The 23,946-nt window shown below is 47.0% G+C and overlaps 1 protein-coding gene across 2 annotated transcripts; it reads left to right on the top strand.

Annotated features, from left to right (window-relative positions):
• The first annotated feature begins 563 nt into the window (after positions 1 to 563).
• Positions 564 to 22,119, top strand: Fkbp1a (FKBP prolyl isomerase 1A). Of its 2 annotated transcripts, XM_036186507.1 has the most exons (5): positions 564 to 814; positions 887 to 934; positions 17,581 to 17,693; positions 19,911 to 20,075; positions 21,046 to 22,119. In XM_036186507.1, the coding sequence occupies exons 1-4, from the start codon at positions 778 to 780 to the stop codon at positions 20,037 to 20,039; spliced, it is 327 nt and encodes a 108-aa protein (XP_036042400.1). In that variant the 5' UTR covers positions 564 to 777; the 3' UTR covers positions 20,040 to 20,075; positions 21,046 to 22,119. The 2 variants fall into 2 exon arrangements, with proteins under 2 accessions (XP_036042400.1, XP_036042401.1); XM_036186508.1 differs by lacking the exon at positions 17,581 to 17,693 and having other exon boundaries at positions 724 to 814; positions 21,046 to 21,829.
• Positions 22,120 to 23,946: the final 1,827 nt, after the last annotated feature.

The following is a 23,946-nucleotide window of genomic DNA, read 5'->3' as shown; positions in this document are numbered from 1 at the left end:
GGAGGGGATTCAAGCATTCGAGTGCAAATACATATAATATGTATCTCCACATATATATGTGATAATTTTTGTTTTTGTTTGCTTTTCGAGATAGAGTTTCTCTGTGTAGCCCTGGCTAGCCTGGAACTCACTCTGTAGACCAGACTGGCCTCGACCCCTGAGATCCGCTTGCCTCTGCCTCCCGAGTGCTGGAATTAAAGGCGTGCGCCACCATGCCGGGTTATCTCTCCATATATTCGTACAAAAGGGGGCTTTCATGCGGGGCAGTATTTAACAGTTGACTTTTCCAATGAGGAGCGCGGGACCTAGGGCCACTTTCGAACGTTAACTTGGTTCCACATCTACCAAGCCTACTCACAGCTATCGTCTTTACAGGGCGATTAGTTGTGCAGAAGTGTGAAGCATCTCTAAGTGCCTGGTGGATCCCCGTTATTACCGCGATTCTCAGAGGCAGAGAAACGCATAGACAGACCCGGGAGCAGGCAGCACGACCAGCCTCCCGTCGCAGCTGCATCCGGCGGGGCGGGGGTGGGGGTAGCGGTCTGTGGCCTGCGGACTTCCGGTCCCTCCGCCCAGCAGCCGGGGCTTCCGAGACGTGAGCGCCCCGCGCAAGCAGGGCGGGGCTTGCCGTGCCGTGCCGTGCCGTGCGCGTGCGCAGGCGACACGCCGAGGGACGAAGCCGAGCCGCTGAACCGCCGCCAGGTCCGCTCCGGCTCCACGCCGCCCGCCGCGCCGCCGCCCGCGTCCTTCTCCTCCTCCGCCAACGCCGCCGCCGCCATGGGAGTGCAGGTGGAGACCATCTCTCCCGGAGACGGTGAGTAGACGCCCGCCGCCCGCTCCCCTGCCGCCACGCGCAGCCGCTCACCTGCCGTCTGTCTCTCCCCAGGGCGCACCTTCCCGAAGCGCGGCCAGACCTGCGTGGTGCACTACACGGGTGAGTCGGGCGGGCCGGGCGGGGCCGGGCGCTGGGGTGGGGGGAAGCGGTGGCTGGAGGTCGGGGCGTGGCGGCCGCGTGGACCGCGGCCGAGGCCTGGGCGGTGGCCGCGCCCCGAGGGACAGACTGGGCCCGCCGGGCCGAGCGGGGCATCCGGCAGACGCAGTCTCAGATCCCCTGAGCGTTGCGCGGCCCCCCAGATGCTGCAGGGTGCCTACTGCCCAGACGGGAAACTGAGGCAGAGCGAGCTCATCGCCTGGCGGAGGTCAAGCGCTCCCGGCCAGGGACCCTTCAGGGAGATTTGAACCGTTTCCGAGTCCTGGTGGATACCTTCTCCGTGCTTTGGGGTTCTCCCTTTAGTAGTTAAGAAGGGGAGGTGCTCCCTAGTCCGCCTAGCCACCCTTTCCTGGGAGAACCCTTGAATTCATCCTTCTGGGGCGGGTGGGAAACGACCCGCTTGCTAAGTCATTCTTGTGGCTTCATGTGCCCTTCAAGAAATAGATAATGCAAGATCTCTTTCTCTCTTTTGACCTACTTGCAAATCTCAGCCTGGCTAGCAATGATTACCAGACTAAAGGATGCACCATGTCATTCCCAGTCTCCCCTTTCTAGGAATAGAGACTTTTCTCACCCCCCTTTTATTGATAAAGGAAACTGGGGGGTTGTGAGTGCAGTACACAGTATCTAAAATCAAAGGAAATTTTAAAGACGTGCACACCCAGCCAAAATTCAAGCTTCAAGACCATTAGGATTGCTGGCCTTGGGATCATCTTTTACTCCATGCCCTTACAAGGTCCTTCTGGGTTGGGGAGGGGGAGGGTAGCTGGCTGTGACTTCATAGCCAGGCTGAGTGGTGTAGCCACAGCTGATAGGAATCGGCTTCCCTCCCGCTCCGCTCCTTCCCTTTCCCACCCTTTCCTTTGTCCCCCTCCCCATCCTTCCTCTGGTTCTTCTGCTTCTCCCTCCTCCCCTCCACTGTCACCACCCCCACCTTTTTTTCTGGCTGATCTGGCCAAGCTGTTCAGGCTCAAGTTGCCTTGTCTCCCAGATGAGGGGAGGATCCCTCTCTTGAGGGAAATGACTTAGTGTGAGAAGAGGAGAAAGGCAACTCGCATCCTCCTTTCCATGCTTGCTTATTTCTGTGACTTCTTGAGTGGAGAAGTGGACAGGAGATGGGAGGAGTTACGGACTAGAACCTTAAAAAGCTGCCAATGGAAGGAATATTGAAATCCATCTTTGGAGAGAACAGGCTCTTGTCATGAACAAAAAGTGCAGGGTGGTTTGGACATTCAAGTAGCTGTTGTGATATCGTGATATGACCACAGACTAGTCTGGGAGGGCTAGTAGAGGAAGAATCATCAGTTTAGTCATCTTTGATGGCAAGTTGAAAAAATACCGTTGCTCTTTTTAAAAAAAACAAAAAAACAAAAAACATGTGTTTAAGGCAGTGGTTCTCAACCTTCCTACTGCAGTGACCCTTTAATACAGTTCCTCATGTTGTGGTGACCTACAGCCATAAAATTATTTTGTTGCTACTTCATAACTACTCATATGAATCGTAATGTAAATATCTGTGTTTTCCGATGGTCTTACGCAACCCCTGTGAAGGATTGTTCAGCCCCCTAAAGGGGTCATGACCCACAGGTTGAGAACCACTGATTTAAGGGGTTGGGGATGTAGGTGAGTGGGCTGTTCCCTGAATTCCCACGGTCGTCTTTACCTTTGGTTTGCAGCAGCCACACTATAGTGCCTGGCTCCATCTGTCTGTGTCCAAGACTGCCCCTCATCCTTCCCTAGCCCATGTTTTACTGCTGCTGAAAACCAGGTCCCAGCATGTAAGCAGAAATGATTTGCTGTGCCTCGTGGTGAACTGACTCTAAAGAGTGTCTGGAGCCTCTTCCTAAAAGAACAGATGGCTGTGGGACCCAGAACACCATCAGGGCTCCTAATGCCTCTTCAAGTCTGTGTTCTCCATGCGGGTGGCACCCACCCACATGTTCCCAGAACAACAGCAGGACCCTGGCACGAATTAGAACAAAAGCTTTCTTTTTTATTTCATTTTGATAAGCTCCACAAAGACGCCTTAGTGAGAAGCCAGCTGTGCCTCACGCTCACAGAATAGGCTGTTCTCCTGAGGGCGGGTGGCTTTGTTCCTGAGAGTCTTTGCCACCAGCCTCCCAGGAAGAACCTGTTTGAGACCTGTGGGGGCGTGCGAGATGGGGCTAGAAGTGCTGTGAGGTCACATCCGCAGCATGAAGGCTTTTAAGTCACTGGGAGTAGAATGTATCTTGAAGGAACTGTGATCAGAAGAGGTTACCTTCAAGTTTGGAGGAAGAGGATCTTCAAAGACAGGAAGCCCATGGAGTCCCAAGATGGGGGGAGAAAGCCCATATTTCTCATCTATGTTTTTCTCCTGCTGTGGTGGTGGAAGTCTTCTGAACGTCTGGCTCAGATTGTTTGGCTGAGTGACTGAGAGGAAGGATGTGAGTGACTGAGGCATAAGTTGGGGGAATAGTAGTTTTGATCATAAGAGTTTTAGCCAGGTATCCATTTCTGCTGATTTAGAATGGGTCCAGAGAAACAGCAAAGGAAGTAGGGTGACTAGACCCTTCACCTCCAATCCTGAATGCCAGGGATAAACCCAAGGACCTTGCAGGTAGCCAAACACTCCAACTACTGAGCTGCATCCCCAGCCTCAACCTCAGTGGTATTTTAAATACCAGTGAGGGCTGACTTAGTGCCAACTTAAGGCTTCCTCTGGTGCTTTCTGTGACCTCTGCCAGAACACAGCGTGAGTGCGGCCTTGAAGGCCTCTTTGGTGCCACTGAGGATATTGAGTAATTGCTAGGAGCCGTGATAAGCCTTGACTGAGCTATGAGGGAGGAGGTGGGATAATAAGCTACACATTTAAGTCCTTGAAGGCCAAGTGGCTTTCCGTAGCCCCTCCCTCCATGTCTCCCATAGCTGCTTCATGGTTGCTGTGGAGCTTATCTTAGTGCATATCCCTTTTCACTCAGCCAGAGCAGGCCACGTGCTTGCCATTGTGAGAGCAGTCTCAAGTGGGTTGAAGGAATTCTTTTTTTATCCTCCTAGAATGTAGCTAGACATCTTGTCCTTGGGATGAGGCTTAAGTTTTCTGTAGCCCCCCTGGTGTCTGGTGGAGAAGACAAGAGTCTCTTGGCATCACCTCAGGTCTGCCTGGGGCGGTCACAGCTTCCAGGGCAGGTATGGACCATTACCTTTAGGTTTTCTTTAGCCTGCTTCTTCTCTGCTTATTTTATTCACTCCTCTACAGGTGTTTTAGTTGGTGATGTCTGGAGGGAAGCTCATATTTAAGAAATCCCTCAGGTGATATTCTTCTGGTGTGCATTGTCACAAAACAAGACAGTCTGGAGCCCTTTGGGCAGAGTTGTGACTAAATGCTTTTTTCCCCCTAGACAAGACCCCCTTCCCCCTTCTGCCTCAACAAAACAGGCACGAAATGTGGCCTGATCTAGTGGGGTTTAGCTCAAGAGGGGGGACCATATGATTGTGACATGTCAGGTAGTGAGAGGCACAATGGAGAGAGTAAACCAAAGAGGGATAGAGAAGGGAGTCTGCTTTTAACGGAGAGAGTTGGAGAAGTCTTAATGAGTGGTCTCCCTGCCCCCAGCATCACTCAGCAAGTCTGGAGTGGGCTCTGTAGCCATCTGGAGGAAGAGCACTTGTGCAAGGCACTGGAGTGGGTGTGAAGGGGTGTGAGGCAGCGGGGCTGGAGCACTTGTGCAAGGCACTGGAGTGGGTGTGAAGGGGTGTGAGGCAGCGGGGCTGGAGCACTTGGTGTGTTGCCACAAGAACACTCTTCCTCTGGGGCAAGTGAAGATGCTTTGAGCTGACATGGACTTTCACCTTCTCCCTCTGGAGGATATACAGTACCCTGCTTGTATCTCAAGTGTTAGAGTGTTCTAGCCCAGTCCATGGACAGAAGTAATGTCATTAAGCATGCTCCTCAAAGGATAGAGGTCCTTCGCTGGGTTTGTGTTCACCTTTGCAGTCACTGGGCGCTGGGAACGTAAGCTGTCGTTTTCTTTTGGCTTCTGTCTGCTGTCTGTGTAACCAGGGGAGTAGCACCTTGCGGCAGCTGTGGCATTGTTCATACTGTCCTTAGGTTTCTTGTGTTCCGTGTACCTGACAGTGGAGTTTCTGTCCTTTGTGGTGTCGAGAGTAGGGGCAAGGTTGAGCTGTGCTCTTGGCCCCAAAACTGCTGGAGTGGTCAGACTTGGATGTACTCAGGATTGAAGCAGTTGGAAGCCAGGCATGGTGGCTCACGCCTTTAATTCCAGCTCTCAGGAGGCAGAGCAGGTGGGTCATTATGAGTTTAAGGCCAGCCTGATCTACCTAGCAAGTTCCAGGCTGACCAAGGCTACATGGTGAAACCCTGTCTCAAACACAGTAAGTTGGAAGTGTTCGGGTCCAGCCAGAGTGACCTCCTGTTTCACAGGTAGGGAAATAGGTATGCAGAAGAGATGGAGTGGAATGAGTGGCCATCTTCAGCCACACCCCCCGGGGTGTGTGCATGAGGAATCTGATGGTAGTAGTTGGGGCCACCCCATGTGAGGGTGGTGCAGCTGGCCTGTACTACCTCAGCTGTGTGGACAAGTTAGAGTTTGCTTCTGTCGCAGATTTCCTTAGCTTGATGAGGTGTTGGCACTGTGAAATGGACCCTGCCGTCGAAAGGTTGCTTTCCTCTGGCATTGAGAGTCCCCAGATCAGCTACACAAGTCCTGTTGGTTGTCTTCCTTCCACGGGTGAGGGCATTGGAGCCGTCTTAGTCTTCCTCAAAGCATGCTTCTCCTGTGTGGGTGCCACTGTTCATGGAGAGCCTTTCAAAGAAAGAAAAGTAAAACAGCCATAATGTGTCCCCGAGTGCTACTGTCTGCATGGCACAGGGGTTGCCATTTTGTTATGCACCAACTATCCACATCCATAGTTCTATAACCAGTGGTTAGCTAGGCCATTGTTTTGTTTGTTTGTTTTAGTTTTTGGTTTTTTTTCCAAGATAAGGTCTCAGAATGTAGCTGTGATTATCCTAGAACTCACTATGTAGATAGACCAGGCTGGCCTTCAACTGACAGAGATCTGCCTCCCAAGTACTGGGATTAAAGGTGTACACCACTATTTCCAGCTTAGCTTGAAATATACTGATGTCTTACCTCTGAAGACAGGAGCCCCTGCTAAGAACAAGGGTATCCTCCTTATTTTCCTTCTTGTGACATCCAGTACAGTGTAAAGTGATCTGGACGTATCCCAGATCAAACACAGTGAAGTGACTCCAGGTGTTCCGGTTCTTCTGAGGTGCATTTGTTGCAGTGGGATGGTCTGTGTGCTTTGGAATTTGCACTTTCTGTCCCAAGAGCTCTGACCACTCAGGCAGGCCTGTGTGTTTTCTTGAACTCAAAGTTTCTTCCTGGGGGGTGAGGGGGAGGGTCTCTGCCCCTCTGCTTAAAGTGCTACCACATTTGTCTCCACTTTATATTACTGTGGTAGGGGTTTGTTTCCTTTAGTCCAGAAAGAGAAAGTATTTACACCACTACACCCATAGCTCAGTCTTCCCTCTATTATTCAGTGATGGTGACTGAAGGTGGGAGAGAGCCTTGGGCAAGTTTCTGTACATTGAAATCCCTGTAGAGCAGCTGACACCTGTAAGCCAGAGCTGCCTGGAAGAAGTACCTTGTCTTGGGTGTCCTTGCCTCAGGCAGGCAAGAAAGAATTATCCAAGTATATATGTGCCTAAAGGGAGAAGGTGTCTTTGATTTCTCTATGTGCACTGATTGTGTGCAAGGTACTGTACTGGGCATCAAAGATGTAAGAATGAAGGAAAGCACAATTCCTACCCTTGCAGGTTTTTAGCTGTAGTGGAAAAGGTATAATTAATGCAAAGATATATTTATTGCTCATTAATGCTAAGGAGAGGATCAGGAAAAGGACAAGATTTTAAATGGCAAAGACCTCAGTGAGAAAGTGACTTTTGAGTAGATTGCTGAAGGATTTAGGGGATAATCTACAGGGCTATTTGAGTAAGAATTCAGACAGTGCAGCAGCAAGTACAGAGGAGGAGGAGGAGGAGGAGGAGGAGGAGGAGGGGTGCACTTGATGTGAATGCAGTCTGTGAGGAGGCGGTGCTGGAGAAGCAGAGAGGTGTGAGGGAGCCAAACCAGCAAGCTCAGAGATGGCGGCTCTTGTGAGCCACTTTGAGGGTTTTAGATTCTTTTCTCAAAGAGATGAAGAGCTGTGGAAGGACTTTACAAAGCAAGGGGAAATAGGTCTGTTTTTCTTCTCTTTCTTTCTTTCTTTTTTTTTTTAAAGATTTATTTATGTATTATGTATACAGCATGTATGACTGCAGGCCAGAAGAGGGCGCCAGATCTCATGACAGATGGTTGTGAACCACCATGTGGTTGCTGGGAACTGAACTCAGGACCTCTGGAAGAGCAGCTAATGCTTTTAACCTCTGAGCCATCTCTCCAGACCCCTGTTTTTATTTTCAAAGGCTCTGCCTGCCCGCTCTTGTTGGGTTTATGCTGAAGGGAGAGCAGAAGCAGAGCAGGGAAGGCCGTGAACCAGTCTGGAGAAGTACACCCTAGAGCAATCAATCAATGTATATTATCTCCAGGGAGCCACTGTTTATATCATGATTAACACGGGAACTGAATGACATACTTACAAGGAAAGACCTTACCTGTGTTCTTCATATTGTTGCACAGCCCCTCCCATTGTGGGTCTTGACTTGGAGAACTTTGGTCATAGAATCTAAAGGGATTTCGCCAAAGGTAAAGTGTTTCCCCAGAGTTGGGCATGTGCTTCCTGTGCTTAGTGGACTAGGCAAGTGATGGGATAGGCCTCTGGCCACACCATTCACCTAGGGTCAGAAGCAGAACAGTGCGTGAAGGTTACACTGGGAAGTAGTCAAGGGGCCTGGAAGTAGACTAAAACAGCTCAGACACTTGCTGAAGAGCCATTGCTTTTTCTTTGAGTATGGTGGAGTTTTCCAAACACCAATTTTGTCTTTGTTTTCTTTTTTTTCTTTCTTTCTTTTTTTTTTTTTTTTTTTTTTTTGATTTTTCGATACAGGGTTTCTCTGTAGCTTTGGAGCCTGTCCTGGAACTTGCTTTGTAGACCAGGCTGGCCTCAAACTCACAGAAATCCACCTGCCTCTGCCTCCCAAGTGCTGGGATTATAGGCATGTGCCACCACCGCCCAGCCAGCCTTTGTTTTCTTATAATAAAGTTGGTCTATTGTGAGAAATCTAAATGCCAAGCCTTTCCAATCCCTCACTAGTGGCAGCATTGTTTCTGTCTTCCTGCACTGACTCATTGCAAGCACTCAGCTAGAATGATCTAGTAATGCCCACACTTGACTGATCTGCATGCTGTTCAATTACATCATCAGTATAACCATCATGACTGGCTTTGGAAAAATACAGCTGACTGCTCCCCTCTCCCCTTTGGTGCTTCCTAACACAGAAGTTATGAACAAGGAGGGCAGGGAAGTTTCTGTGTCTTAATAAAGAGGGGAGGGAAACAGGTCTGTCCTCAGGTCTTTGGCAGTACTTCCGTCTGGGAAAGTCCTGAGTGGCTTCAGTTACAAGTCTGCACACTGACTTGCCTTTGGATGGCTCCCTCTTCATTCAACAACTGTGCTGATTTTACTTAGGAAACTCATTTCTGTTTTGGGCTTAGCAAACCATTCTCCCTTGCCCATTGACAAATGACAAGAACTTGGCTTTGATTTTGAAGGTTTTGGGATGTTCGGGTTACTTGATGGTTTTATTTGATTTAAATATAGGTGTTTAAATTTTTCTATTTATAACTTCCCTTATTTTGGTCAATATGAAATGCTACCTGTGCAAAGATTATTGAGTGTTGTGAAGGAGCTTTCATTACAAGTATTGAAGCTTGAGTCCCTTGAGTCTTCTGTTGTGTTCCCCACCCAGTAGAAGACATGTTGGAACTCTGCCTCCCACAAATAAAAGTCTGCCAGAAGTAATCTGAAGCAGTCGATGGGCCTCTTGGGTTTGAGTCTTGGTCTTAGGTTTTCACTGTTGGCTTGAGTCAAGCACAGGGAGCACAGCTTAGGGTCACAGCCTGGGGCACGTGGTACTCTGCTTGGCAGGTGCTGCCCATGTCCTTTCTCTTCGCCAGTTACTTGTGAATAAAAGCACACTCCAGAACTGGGTATGACTGATAGAGTGCTTGCCTAGCATCCTACGTGGAGATGCATTTGAATCTTCCCCCAAACTCCTTACTTACTTACTTACCTACTTATTTGTTTGTTTTTATTTTATTTTTCCTACCCCCCCCCCACACACACAAGGATTTGAATCTGATTCCTCCCAGCCAGAAGCTGCATGGGATGGAGGTGGCGTGGGCTGTGTGCAGCGGGGGCCTGAGCTCCTCTCCTGGTCTTGTGCTTTACACTGAACACCTCCAATTCTTCCCATTTTCCTCACTGATTGGAAGGGAAAACCCTTCTAGGAGCATCCCTCAGCTGCTGCTGCCGCCATATAGGGAAGAAGAGCTAAATTAGGAAGCCTCCTGTGTGTCCTGTCCTGCTGGTTCTTAAGTCAGGCAAATGGAGCGAAGGGCTGAGCCACATGCCACTGGGATGTAGAACAGAGTCCAGGTCTGCAAGTGCCATGATTTCAGACTGGAACTGGAGAATCTGCAGCTTTTCAGACCACCTAGTCATGAGATGGAGTTTGTGTTTAGTCAGAAATGAAACTGGCCACTGCTGCCAACAGAAGTAAGTGTAGTCTTTAGAGTAGAAAACTTGCTGTGTGAACTGTAGCCTCGGTTGCCTCCTCCCTGCTGAGCCTGCTTTTCCTCTAGGAAATTATGCTGCTAACTTGGCAGGTGGTTTCACTGCTCAAGAGCTCCAGGTTCCAGTGCATGAGGCTCCAGAGTTGAAAGGGATGGAGCACTGCTAAGATGTGACCTGTCCCTTCTCTTTGTCCTACTTCCATTCCCGGTGTGGAACAGGAGTTGAGCATAAGCAGGGGTTAGTAAATGCTACTACCTACTTTTTCCCTCTGTCTTTGCAGGCAGGGTCTCAGTTGTTGATCTAACCTCAGAATGAGCTCCCCCAGCCTCAATATAGACATGCATCCATGATCAGCAACCTACTTTCCTTTTTAAAAGTTTTGTTAAGGCAAAGCTTTGTTAGTTGTCAGTAAATGTCACATGTTTAAAGTGTTCACTTTTAGCTGGGTATAATGGCTCATACTTAAAATCTTAACAACCTGGAGTCGGGCAGGAGGATTATGAGTTAGTGCCAGCCTGTGCTATATAGTGAAACACTGTCCTAAAGACCCCAACAGTGATTTAAGTCCTGCTAAATTCCTTGTGAAGTTCTCATCTGTCTCCTTCCCTAGCAGCTAAGTGCTTTCTGTCACAAAAGTTAGTTTGCAGTTTTGTTTTATTTTGAGCTAGGGTCTCTAGTCCTGGAACACGCCATGTAGACCAGGCAGGTCTTGAACTCACAGAGATTCTCCTGTCTCTTCCATCCTAGAGTGCTGGGATAAAAGATGTGCACCACCACGTCCGGCTAGTTTGTGATTTAAAAATTACTTACAAATGAAACTAGGTAGTGTTTAGTGTTCTGCTGGTTTCTTTTACGATTCTTCTGGGTATAGAGAATTTGTTCCTTTTTATTGCTGAATAGTTTTCTGCATATGGGTTATGTATCCATTCACTATTTGGTAGGTGCTTGGGTTGGTGCTTAGGATTTGACTGTTAAAATTGCTCCGAGGCTGGGCAGCAGTGGTGCATGCCTTTAATCTCGGCACTTGGGAGCCAGAGCCAGGCAGAAGATCTCTGTGAGTTTGAGGTCAGCCTGGTCTACAAAGTGAGATCCAGGACAGGCACCAGAACAATATAGAGAAACCCTGTCTCAACGCCACCACGCCCCTCTCCCCCCCAAAAAAATTGCTCTTAAAGTTTGTATGAATCTTGTAGGGATGTATACTGTCATTTTTCTAGGATAATACTGACACACAGAATGGCTGGGCCATATCGGGTACAAATGTTCACACTCAGGTCCTTCCAGAGTAGTTGGCTCTGTTTTATATGCCACCAACAGTGTAATGTCTCCCTATACTTGATGTGGCCTGTGTTTTAGTTATTCACTTTAACCAGTGATATCTGTCCCTCTTGATGGTTTGAATTGCACTGTGCAATGACTAAGAATTTTGAACATCTTTTCATATGCTCTCTTGCCATCTGTGTACATCTGTTTCAGTGAAGTACAGATTCAAAGCTTTGTCTCACTTAATTGGCTTGTTTTCTTACTCCGTTTTGATAATCTGTTGCATGGATTAAGTTGTCCTTTGAACTTGGCAATCATCCTTCACTCTTGCCTTGGCAGTTTTTTTGTTTTGTTTTGTTTTACATAATTTCTTTATTGATTCTTTGGGAATTTCACATCATGCATCTCAATTTCATTCATTTCCCAGTCCCCCCATTTCTGCCCTCTACCCTTGCAGCCATCCTCCCCCCAAAAGAAAATTTAAAAAAGAACAAAGCCAAAACAAAAAACCCTCTTTGTTCCCCTGTCTTTCCCACCTCTCTAACATTTTCATTCATCCTAGTGGCACTGGGACCCGCAATGTGTTACACAGTATACCCTTTTGTTCTGGCAGCTTTTTTGCAAATGTTCATTGCAGTGAGTCATTGGACTGGTTCAAGGCCTCTGGTTCTGGTATACCTTCGTCACTAGACCCTCACTGAAACTCCTCTAGGGTATCGTCGAGTAGTGGAGATCCTGCGGGTACCATTCCACAGGATCATTCCCTTCATGTGCTGCAGCAGTCATAGATGGGGTAGATGTTAGCCCAAGGCCCTGGTGGTAACTGAGCTGGTTAATCCAGGTTATTGGGGCTGCCCCCCTCAGACAAAGGGCAGAGCCAGTTCTCCTATGCCAGTGCCATCAAGGCCAGGGGTCTCCCAAGTGTGGGGGGCCAGTTCTCTTGTGGTGTCCAATGAAGAGCAGGGCCAGCATTTCATCATGCATGGTTCCTATGGTCCCCTGTGGTAATGCAGACTCCAGCTGCAGCAGGGCCATGAACGTAGACATGGCCCCTTGGCAGCAGCTGGGGCCTAGAATTCGCCATGGCCCTTGTAGCAGCTCAGGTCACCCAGATCAGTATGGCCCCAACAGTAGCATGGCTCTTGGACACCAGCATGGTCTCAGGTGGCTGACCAGACCCTGGGTATCCGCATGGCCCTTGGTACTAATTAGGGGCCATGGACCCGGACATGGCCCTGGATGTCACCATTGCCCCAGGAGGCAGCACAGGCCACTTAGATTGGCATGGCCCCAGCAGTGGCCCTCAGACTCCACAACGTGGCCCCAGCTGGTGGCCCAGACCTTAGGCATCTTCATGGCCATCAATGGTAACAAGGGCCATGTCTGGTAGTTCTTCATATACTTTGGGTGTATAGAATCTTCTTCCTGGTTGGCTTGTCTTTTCTAAAAAGTTTGTTTTTTGAGTCAGGGTTTCTCTGCATAGCCCTGCTGTTCTAGAACTCACTCTGTAGACCTGGCTGGCCTCAAACTCAGATCTTCCTTCTTCTGCCTCCCGAGTGCTGGGATTAAAGGCATGTGCCACCATTGCCTGGCTAAAATAATCTTGAATTAACTTCATTGTTTAGTTTTTTTCTTTTTTATGACTTACGTGTTTTGATACCATACCTAAGAAATCTTTGCCTAGTCTCAGATTATAAGGATTTCTTTGTCCATGTATTCTTCTAAAGAATTTTGTAGGCTTAGCATTTACATTTAGGCCCATGATCTATTTTGAAGTAACAGTTGAGGGCTAGATAGATGGCCCAGGACTTAAACAGGACTGGTTTCAGATCCCCATGTAAAGCTGGGCATGATAGAATGTAACCCTAGTCCTCCAGCAGTTAGATGGAAGGTCAAGGCAGAGAGTCCTTGGAAACTTATAGGCCAGCTAGCCTAGAGTATGAAATAGTGAACAAGAAATTGTCTCAAACAAAGTGGATGGTGAGGACTAACATCTAAGGTTGTCCTTTGACCTCCATTTGTATACTGTGGCACATGTGCACTCACACATGAACACACACACAAGATGAAGTAATATTTGATATATTGTGTATATGAATCCCAATTTTCTAACTTGTATGTGTGGAGCAGGGGATGCATAAATTAAATAGTGGTCTGTTCTGTCTACTTTTTTTTTTTTTTTTTTTTTTTAGCTGAGGATCGAACCTAGGGCCTTGCACTTGTTAGGCAAGCGCTCTACCACTGAGCTAAATCCCCAACCCTGTTCTGTCTACTTTTGCTGTCTTGAGGACCATCCCTGTTCCCACCTCAGGAAATCCCAAGGATGTGAGCTGGAGCCACTGGAGGCTGGCCTTGCTTATCTCTTTACAGAGATTACTGTGTGTTTAATGTCTTGAATCTATTGTTTCATTCAGGTGGTTTCTTAGGTATTGTGGAGAGGAGGAAGTTGGTTGGTTAGCTCTGCAGAGACAGTATTGTCCCTTTTCCTTCATCTTGGCAGAAAGTGGAAATCTTTGCTAGCTGTTTTACATCTGCCTTTCTTGTGTTCTGCTCTCAAAGCTGAGCAGCATCATTCTCAGAAAGCTGTATGCACACTCATGCCTGCCTTCAACATTTCTGCTTTCCTCTGCATCTCTTCCTTATAGAACCTCCTTATCCTTTAGCTTGGGCCCATTGTGACACCCATTCAACTCCCCTACCTCTAGGGATAGTTGTTTGTTTTCAGACAGGGTTTCTCTGTATAACAGTCTTAGCTGTCCTGGAATTCATTTTGTAGACCAGGCTGGCCTCGAACTCACAGAGGTCCATCTGCCTCTGCCTCCCAAGTGCTGGGATTAAAGGCGTGCACCATCACCACCACCACCACCACCACCAACAACAACAACCACCACCACCACCACCACCACCACCACCACCACCACCACCACCACCCCAGCCCCCCCCCCCACCTCTAGGAATATTTAGCCTTTAGAATTCGATTATTGGGCTGGAGAGATGGCTCAGTGGTTGAGAGCACTGGCTGCTTTTCCAGAGGTCCTGAGTTCAGTTCCCAGCAACCACATGGCAGCTTACAACCATCTGTAATGGAAATCTTTTACACCCTTATACATAAAATACATCTTTAAAAAAAGAATTATAGGGGGAAAATCCTTCAGCTGGGAAGAATACCTCCTACCCTCACTTTTTGTGAAGATAAAATAGATAAGATTGACAGGAAATGACTGTGGTCTGAAGCTCTGATGGAAGACTCATGCCCCCTTCCCTTAGACAACAGCTCTGTGAAATAATGTAAGAGAGCCTGTTTCCTTTGCCCCTGTGTCCCACAGAAATTTAAGATAAGGGAGTTAGGCATCCTTCACTGAAGACAGCTAACTGCCTCAGCAGCAGATGGAAACTGTCCCTCGGAGCTTCTTGCCTGCTACTAGTCAGTTGGGACAACTCAGGCAAAGCAGTGCTAGGTTCTTTTGAAAAATGAGAAGTAGTTAGGCATGTGCTTGTTTGTGCACATATTGTGTAGGTGTGTGCTGGGCCCCGCACAGACACTGGTCCTGTTACCACAGATCGGGAGTGTTCGGTCTTCTTGTCAGTAGCCCATTTGTCTACTCCTCATACAGCACCATGGTGAGGCTGCTGAGTAAGTCATGAAGCTTTGTCGCATTCAGCTTATGCTCAGCCATAAGTATCCAGAAGTCCTACTAAGTAAGAATGGAAGGAAGGAACAGAAATGTTCCATTTGTAAATGGCCCCAGAAAGACATAGCTTTTCCCATAGAAGTGTTTCCTGTCAGAGGTGGCATGTTTTAAAAAAGTGAGGAACCCGAGAATAGTTGGTAAAGCACTTGGCTTGTAAGCATGAGAACCTAAGTTTGGATCCATCTGAAAAATGATGCTGACATATGCCTGCAATCCCACCAGTGGCCAGGAGAAAAGATACAGACAAGCAGATCTGTGGCACCCTTTGGCGAGCTAACCTGCTCTACTTGGCAAAGTTCCAGTGAGACTCAAGCAAAAAGAATTGCCTGAGGAATGACTTTGTGTGTGCATTAAAAAAAAAAAAAAAAAAAAAGATTTTTTTTTTTTCCTACAATGGTGAACCTATCCCATAATCACACAAGACCATAGTATAAGGATTGCCCCTGATACACATTCTGTGAATTTGGAGGGATTAGACAAGTATATAATGTCTACCACTATAGTATGAGAAAGATGATTTTTATTACACTAGAGATCCTCTGTGCTCTGGGTCTGAGCTGTTTCATAGCCTTGATTCAGGCACCCCTCTGGTCATGTTCTCAGAATATTTAATTTATTTACTTGTTTTTGAGATAGCATCTGTGTAGCCTTGGCTCTCCTGGAACTCACTCTGTAGACCAGGCTGGCTTTGACCTCACAGAGATCTGCCTGCCTCTGCTTCTTAAATGCTGGGATTAAAGGCATGTGCCACCACACCCAGCTCAAGATTTTTAAAAATAAATTATGTTACCTGTATGGGTGTTTTGCCTGAATATATGTCTATGCACCATGTGTATGCCTGGTGTCCATGGAGACCAGAAGAGGGCTTTAGATCCCTAGTAATAGAGTCATAAACTTTTGGAAGCCACTAGGGGGTGTTGGGAACAGAATCCAGGTCCTTTGGAAGAACAGCCAGTGCTCTTAACTGTCTTCAGCCCCTTTTCTCTGGATTTTTCCCAGCAGGTTCTTGCAGGCAGTTAAGCTTAAAGGTCAGGGACTACTCTTGTCTTGAGGCCTAACTCAAGGTCTCCTCAGAGGAGCCCAGACCAGGAAGAGGCTATTTCTGGTTACCAGTTATCTTTCATGGTTCACAGTTCTTGCTGGGCTAAATAAAGCCTTTTGCTAGAGCCAGGTCCCTCTGTTCATTGGCTCTGACCTTGGGTAAGCTCCAGAGCCTTGGTGTTGGTTTCCTTATGTATGTTTAAGTGGTCTCATAAGCAGAATGGAAAGGCTTGCACATGTCCAGAGAAAGGATTCTGAGAATCTTGGTATCTTTTTTCCCCTAACTTCAGGCTCAGTTGGGTGGTTCCTGTGGCTGAAGTTGAGCTAGCAGTGGGCATGTGTGTAGTATTGTGACCTAGAAACTGATCTTTTTGTTTCTGAGAGACTGTTCATGTCTGTTGCTTGTCAGGTCTTCTATTAATCTAGGTGGTGATCGTATTCTGGTAAAAAGAGCAAGCTAAATGTAGTCTTAAGGTGTTATCTCCTGTTTCTTTAGAGTTGGAAAAGGGGTAGGTCCTGATTTCCTCATGTCCTTCACCCAGTCTGCAGTCAGTGTGAGGCCCATTCTGCGCAGGACATCCGTCTTGACTCCTCCTCAGGACAGCAGCCTCCACCCTGTTTCCTATTTGGTTAAAGTCTGAGTCTGGCGACTGTGATAACGCTCTTAGTTCATGTCTTGTTTCCTTAGTCTACTGACCAGGGTTGACATTGTTTTTCAGGTTGGGATTTTTATCACGGTTTCTACCCCTATAAACACACACATGTGCACAGGAGATTTCTTTTTTAATGGATCTTTGAACCCCTATTGCATTACATATCAGTTCTGGGCCCAGCACTGCTTCCTCTAGCCTGGGGTTGCATTGTGAGAGCTTTCGGGAGCTCAGGGTCTGCTATCTATCCCAGATGGCTGATACTGGCTTCCGGAGAAACTCTTGCAGGGATGTTTTTGAAAAGGGAGCTGCAGATGTCTACCACAGATGTCTACTATTCTTTTCTCACAGTGCTCATTCTCCAATCTCCATGGCTGGGATTCCTCCTCTTTCATTGTAGTTTGCCTGACCTTGGGAAACAGTATAGTGAAAGAAACATGGTGTGAGGGTTTTGTCTTTGTCTAGTTTTGCTAGTTGAGCAAACCACTTCTTGCCAGGTTCATCTGTGAAATGGAATGTGCTGTGAAGACATAAGCTTCAGCAGTGGGATGATTGCTAGCATGTTTCAGTTCCTCTAGTTATCCAGGTTATTTGCTACTTTCTCAGGCAGACTGGCAACTCAAAAGCTAGCCTGTGCTCACGTTCCTCTTTTGTTTTTGTTGTTTGCTTGCTTGTTTGTTTTTAATAAAACATCACCAGAGTGCTGGGGAAAGCTGTCTTCCTGTTTTCTCTTTTCCCCATGATGCTGAGAAGATTTTCCTCTCTAGATGAATACTCATTCACCTGTCATGGAGAGAGCAGGGCTGAGAGAATGTTCTGTGTACTTGATAAACGTGTACTGTGGCAAAATTGGGGACTGCTGCCTCTTGCACCAGAGGCCCTTACAAGAGCAAGGAAACCACATTGCCAATTGTGAACGTCCATGGTGCTGGGAAGGCCATGACAGGGAGCTGTGCTCTAATTCCAGAGCAAGGTAGTAGCTGTGAGGTGACAGACTGCATGGCTTCAGGCCAGCTGCATAGCTTTCCAGTGAGGCCACAGGAAATCCTCCAGAGATAACACAGTTCTCCAGGCTATAACCTGACCCCCGGGCACACTGGTGCTGCTGTGGGGATGGGCCTGTGTTGCTGCTTTCTGACCTGTTTTGTGTCATTTCTCTTGATTGCTTATGTTAAAATTGTATATATATATATTTTTACAGGGATGCTTGAAGATGGAAAGAAATTTGATTCCTCTCGGGACAGAAACAAGCCTTTTAAATTTATGCTAGGCAAGCAGGAGGTGATCCGAGGCTGGGAAGAAGGGGTAGCCCAGGTATGCTCTCCTTTGCCTTGTTTCCTAGCATCTGCCTAATACCCCACACGTAACTCTCTGTGAGGATTCATTCTTTCTTTTCAAAGGTTGTTATTTTTGTCAGCATGAGGAGTGTTTTGTCTACATATGTGTATACCCATTGTGTCTGTATCTGGTACCGTCAGGTCAGAAGAGGACATTGGATTACCCAGAACTAGGATTAGAGATGGCTGTGAGCTGCCATGTGGGTGTTGGGAACAGAACGCAGGTCCTCTGCAAGAGCAGTCAGTGCTCTACTGCTGAGCCCTCTCTCCAGTCCCATGGGGTTTCTTGCATAGTTCAGCACACTTTCCTTGCCTGTACATACACAAAATTGCCTAGAGTTTACTTTCTTCTTTCATTAACTCTGACCATACCTGAACATGACAGGACCCATACAGCTGAATGCTCGCTGGGGAACATGGGTGCTATGATTAGTTAACTAGAACTCTAATGAAAGCCATTTGAGTCTCTCCTAGTATTTTGGTAGAGTAAACAATATTGCATTACCTGTCTTGTACTTTTTGTCTCACACGGGGGACAAAGGGCAAGTTCGAGAAAGTAGGCTCAGTTACAGCCTTTGTAGGGTTATACACTGAAGTGTCATTAGGTAGTAAAGGTGCCAGCAATCTTTAGGTCATTTGTGTATGACAGAAGGAGTGGAGGGAGAAAAAGACAGGGTGGGGGAGGCAGATACCTTGTCTCCATTTCTTGATGCTTATTTAGCTCAATGTTTCCAGGTACAAGGTCCTGCTACAGGTGCAATTTTGGAAGATTTCCTTTTCATTTAACAATGTTTTGGCCATGTTTCCATGTTGTATCTTGAAAGCCCACTGGGATCTTTCTGATATGGGCATGTGTATGAAGTCATCCTTTGTCGTGAGCATGTATAGGCTGTTAGCAGAATATCCAAGAAAGTAGAATTGTTGAGTCAATGGAATGATTGTTTTGAATCTTATTAGATAAAGCCATGGGCTTGAACCAGCCACGGTAGTTCATACTTTTTTTTTTGTTTTTTTTTGTTTTTTTTTTTTTGGTTTTTTGAGGTAGGGTTTCTTGGTGAAACAGTCCTGGCTGTCCTGTAACTCACTCTGTGACCAGGCTGGCCTCGAACTCACAATAATCTTCCTGCCTCTGCCTCTCCAGTGCTGGGATTAAAGGTGTGTGCCACGGCTGCCCGGCTGGTAATTCACACTTGTAATCCTGGCACTTGGAAGACTGAAGTGAGGGAGTCACCTTTGAGTTGAAGCCTGCTTTGGCTGCATAGTAAATTACAGATTAGCTAGGGCCACAATGCTGTCCTTCTAAAGATAGCTCCTGTTAATTAGTATAAATGTATAAATGTTTTTTACAAATGATTGTGTATGTTGTCTTGTTCCTCAGAAAAATCTTTTTTTTTTTTTTTTTTTTTTTTTAGTTTTTTGTTTGTTTGGTTTTCTGAGGCAGGGTTTCTCTGTGTGGCTTTGTGCCTTTCCTGGAACTTGCTTTGTAGACCAGGCTGGCCTCCAGCTCACAGAGATCCACCTGGCTCTGCCTCCCAAGTGCTGGGATTAAAGGCGTGCACCACCACCCAGCTAGAAAAATCTTTTTAAGAGAGTCTCACTATAAGATGGTAAGTATAAATATGGTAGCAAATACCTATAACCTTAACTTACCCTGAGGCAAGAGTATTACTGTGAGTTTGAGGCCAGCTTATACTACACTAGGTTACAGAGTGAAATGCTGCCCCCTCCCCCCCAAAAAAGATCTAAATATAGTACAGGATGGTGGACTCTCCTCAGATACTAATCTTTGTTGTTTTTGTTTAAGGTTTTTTTTTTTAATCAAAGTACAGTCAGCTCTGTCTACAGAGTTGCCACATCCGTGGATTACACTAACTATAAATAAAAGGGTTGCATCTGTATAAACACATGCTGCCTTTCCTCCTTTGTTAATTATCCAAATAATACAGTATGAGAATGTTTTGTGACATTAGTAAGTCCTGAAAAGTCAAGAGGGGTTTTTAATTGCCATTGCGTTCCATCTAGTTCAACTGCCAGCCTCCAAGTTTTTCACAGTATGGGTGCTGCCTGCTGGATGGGCAGCTGCAGTCGCTGGGATGTCTTGGTTAACACAGGCCTGGGTAGGGACACCCAGGAACCAGCTTGGTTTTGCAGGGATTGGGAGTTTGGCTGAATTTAATCCTTGTTTTTTTCACAGATGAGTGTGGGTCAGAGAGCCAAACTGACAATCTCCCCAGACTATGCGTATGGAGCCACTGGGCACCCAGGCATCATCCCTCCATATGCCACTCTTGTCTTCGATGTGGAGCTTCTAAAACTGGAATGACAGAAGTGGCCTCCTCCCTTGGCTCCTTGCACATGGGTAAGCGTACTTAATGCTGAAGGACTCTAACTGCCTTTGTTGTTCCCTTGTTAGGCTAGTGTTTGGTAGAGGTGAGGACAGAAAATACTACAGAGCCCCCTCCCCTCTCTGGGACATCCCGTCATTGTTGGCCTTTCTAAGAAAGGATGGCATGTGTTTCTAAGGAGCTGGAGGGGATGGCAACTGTTTATATGTAGCTTATTGAATGGAGGTTTTTTGAACCACAGGTCAAGTCCCTAGTGCTAGCATTTTGGACTTTTAGAAGTAAAATTCTTTCTGGCTTTGTTCTGCCCTGTGCTTCTAGAAGCTAGTAAGGAAAGCACTTACAGGAGCAGCATGTCAGCTTGAACAGCCTCAAGGAAGAAGCCTTGAGATCAAGCAATCCTAGGGAGAGACCTTAGGATCCTGGGTTGTCCTTCCTAGTCACCTCCATGTGGTGGCAAAGTAGGTCTGTAGCCTGTTCTTAGAACATTAAGCTCAGCATCCTAGTTGTATGGCATTTTTCTTGTGACTGTTAGACTCTCTTCACACATGAATGTCACCCTTCCAACTGGCCCAGACTTTCCTGTTGTTCTGCCCCCGGAATCCAGAGGCCACAGCCAGGGGCTGAATGAGGATGCTTTTAGAAACCTGCAGCAGTTGGATCCTGGTGATCACTGTGTTGTCAGCAGCACTGGGGACGGGAGGGGGTTGGTAGGGGCAGCCTCCTGCTGTTCTTAGAAAGCTAAACTTAATGTTAGTTTAACAAGAGAAAAGCCATATATGAACCACTCATGGCAAGTTATGCACAAGAAGGCTACTTGCTAGGAAACCAAGTCAGTCTATCAGCTTTTCCAGTTGTAAGAAGTGGCCTGGTCCCAAAAGACCTCTCAGCTGCTCAGGATGGGACTTGGCATGATGGATAATGTTGTGGCTGTCCACGAAGAGAACAATGAGTTGCTGGAACTCACAGATTTTCTGTCCTCAACAGATCTGCCATGGAGGGATCTGGTACCTCCAGACGGGTGCACATGAATCCATGTGGAGCTTCTCCTGATGTCCCACCACTCTTTGTATAGACACCTACCCGACTGAATGTGTTCCGTCACTCAGCTTTGCTTCGGACACCTCCATGTCCTCTTTCCCTTCTGTATGTGTGTTGACTTAAACTATATGCCATAAACCTCAAGTTACTTTGTTTTGGGGTGAAGATTCAGTTTCAGTCTTTCAGATCTAGGTTTCCAATGAAGTATATTGTCAAGTATTAACAGCACAAGCGATGGGTTAACTTTAGAATAGGAATTGGTGTTGGGGGTGGGATTTGCAAGAATTTTTATTTTATTTTATTTTATTTTTGGATGAAAAGTTTATTATATATTAAGACATTCTTGCTGCTGCGCTGCAAAGCCATAGCAGATTCGAGATGCTGTTGAGGACTGGATTTTTCTCCAGTCAGGGAGGTCCTGTTAAATTGAAAGCCCTCCCCAAACTGAAGTGGGAAGGGAGGGAGCCTTTGCTTCTGACAGTCCTCCCACCTTCCCAAACTGTCTGCCTTTTAAAGCAGGTCCCTTTACTGCTGTGTTGGACACTACAGTACCTGTCTCTGGGTCGGTAGGGACCTCTGAAGCCTTCTTTGTGACCTGGCTTAATTTGTTTTTCATCCTATGGTTTTTCTAGTGGATTTTCAGGACTTTTCTAATCTTGTAACTATCCAAGCTCCACTTCCTAAATTTTAAGAACTTTATGGAAAGTTTAAATTGAAGGTGCTGTTTGTAGACTCAATTGTTGACCCAATGGACATCCAGCCATCACTACAAATCCTTGAGTGTTCTCTAAGAAAATGATGCTGGTCATCACAGCTTCATCATCTCCTGGGTTTTGATGCTTGGCTCTCTCTGCTAATCTCGGCTTCCTGGCTATTCCTCCTCCAGTTGCTTCTCACCCTCTGCTGTCCTGTGTAGTGATTTGGTGAGAGAAAGTACGCTTTTGTCCCCTGCCCTCTGCACCACATATGCGTTTCAAGTTTATTATTGCAATAAAAGTGCTTTATGCTGGCTTTTCTCAACTCTGTGTCGTGGTGGTTGCTTGCACATGTCCCATACCCCTTCGCACAGAGATTGGAAGATATGTAGGGTTCAAGGTTATATCTTGACAGCATAGCAGTGAATAGCTTTTCCCCCTTGGCCATGTTGGGGTATGTATGTGGGAGCAGTATGCTTAACTTAAAGGAACTGCCTGGGGCCAGGTTAGGGCAGTCATGGGTTCTACTCTCCTGTCTCTCACATCCCTTAACTATTCTGGGGGCACAGAGAAGTAGAAGATCAACCTATTTTCAACAAGGAGTCCAGATGGAGAAATTTTATAAGCAAGTGTGTGAAGCATTATGGAGAGGATGTAATCTCTGTCCTTCATGAGATCGTATGGAAAGACTGACTACCTTGTAATTTTCCTATCCTACCCTCTTCCTCTACCCTCCCCCATTCTGTAAGTGCCAGTAATGTTTCTCTTACTAAGAGTTTATGCTGATCACCAAGATCCCTTAATACCTTGACAGACACCTTCTAAAATTGCTCTGGAGCTGGATGTAGTGACACATACCTTTAATTTCAGCGCTCAGAAGGCAGAGGCTGGTGGATCTCTGTGAGTTCCAGACCAACCTGGTCTACATATTGAGACCCCCGTCTCTCTCTTTTTTTTTTTTAATTTGTTTTAATTTTACACATCAGCCATGGGTTCCCCTGTCCTCTCCCCTCCCGCACCTACCCCACCTTCCCCCCATCCCCTCCCCTCCATTCCCATCTCCTCCAGGGTGGATTCAGTACAGCCAGGTCCAGTCCCCTCCTTCCAGGCTGAGCATGTGTCCCTGTGTAAGCCCGAGGTTCCAAACAGCCAGCTCATGCACTAAGGACAGGTCCTGGTCCCACAGACTGGGTGCCTCCCAAACAGTCCAAGCCACTCAACTGTCTCACTTATCCAGAGGGCCTGATCCAGCTGGGGCTCCACAGCCTTTGGTTCACAATTCATGTGCTTCCATTCATCTGGCCTTTCGTCCCTGTGCTTTGTGCTTTTTCCAATCCTGGGCTCAACAATTCACGCTCCCACAGTCCCTCCTCCTTGACAACTGGACACACACAGCTCCACCTGGGGCCTGGCTGAGCATCTCTGCATACACTTCCATCAGTCACTGGATGAGAGTTCCAGCCCGACCGTCAGGGTGTTTGGTCATCTGATCTCCAGACTAGGTCAGATCAGGCTTTCTCTCGACCACTGCCAGCAGTCTAGAGAGGATGCATCACTGTGGACCTCAGGGGACCTCTCCAGCACTCTGCCCACTCCTGTTCTCACGTGGTCCTCATCCATCATGGTCTACCATTCCTTGTTCTCCCTTTCTGTTCCTGATCCAGCTGGGATCTCCTGCTCCCCCAAGCCTCCCTTCCCTCAAACTTTGCCCTTCATTACCCCCACTCTCGTCCAGGTTGTTCATGTAGATCTCATCCACTTCTCTGTCATTGAGTGATCCCTGTGTCTTTCCTAGGGTCCCGTTTTCTAGGTAGCCTCCCTGGAGTTGTGTAGCAGTCTAGTCGTCCGTGTTTTACATCCAGTGTCCTCCTATGAGTGAGTACACACCGTGTTTGTCCTCCTGACTCTTTAAAATGACTTACTAGAATTTTTTTTTTTAAATGAAGAGGTTGTCAAGCACTGGAAAATGGTTGATTTTTATTTTTTACATTGATGTGGAGGTCAAAGGACAGCTTAAAAAAGCCAGTTTTCCTACAGTTTGGGTCCTAGGGACTCAGCACCTTCATCCAGAGCTATTTTGCTAGCCTGAAAAATGGTTTTCTGTAAATTAATTCAATTTAGACTTCTGGAGTAATAGCCTAGAATTACATAT

Source organism: Onychomys torridus, chromosome 4, assembly GCF_903995425.1.
Source record: "Onychomys torridus chromosome 4, mOncTor1.1, whole genome shotgun sequence".
Lineage (NCBI taxonomy): Eukaryota > Metazoa > Chordata > Mammalia > Rodentia > Cricetidae > Onychomys > Onychomys torridus.
This window is presented reverse-complemented; position numbering and strand designations above follow the sequence as displayed.

Coding starts and splice junctions, on each gene's coding strand:
- Fkbp1a (XM_036186507.1), top strand. CDS start 778: ATGGGAGTGCAGGTGGAGACCATCTCTCCCGGAGACG. Junction 935..17,580: donor CTGCGTGGTGCACTACACGG/GTGAGTCGGGCG, acceptor ATATTTTTACAG/GGATGCTTGAAGATGGAAAG. Junction 17,694..19,910: donor GGGAAGAAGGGGTAGCCCAG/GTATGCTCTCCT, acceptor TTTTTTTCACAG/ATGAGTGTGGGTCAGAGAGC.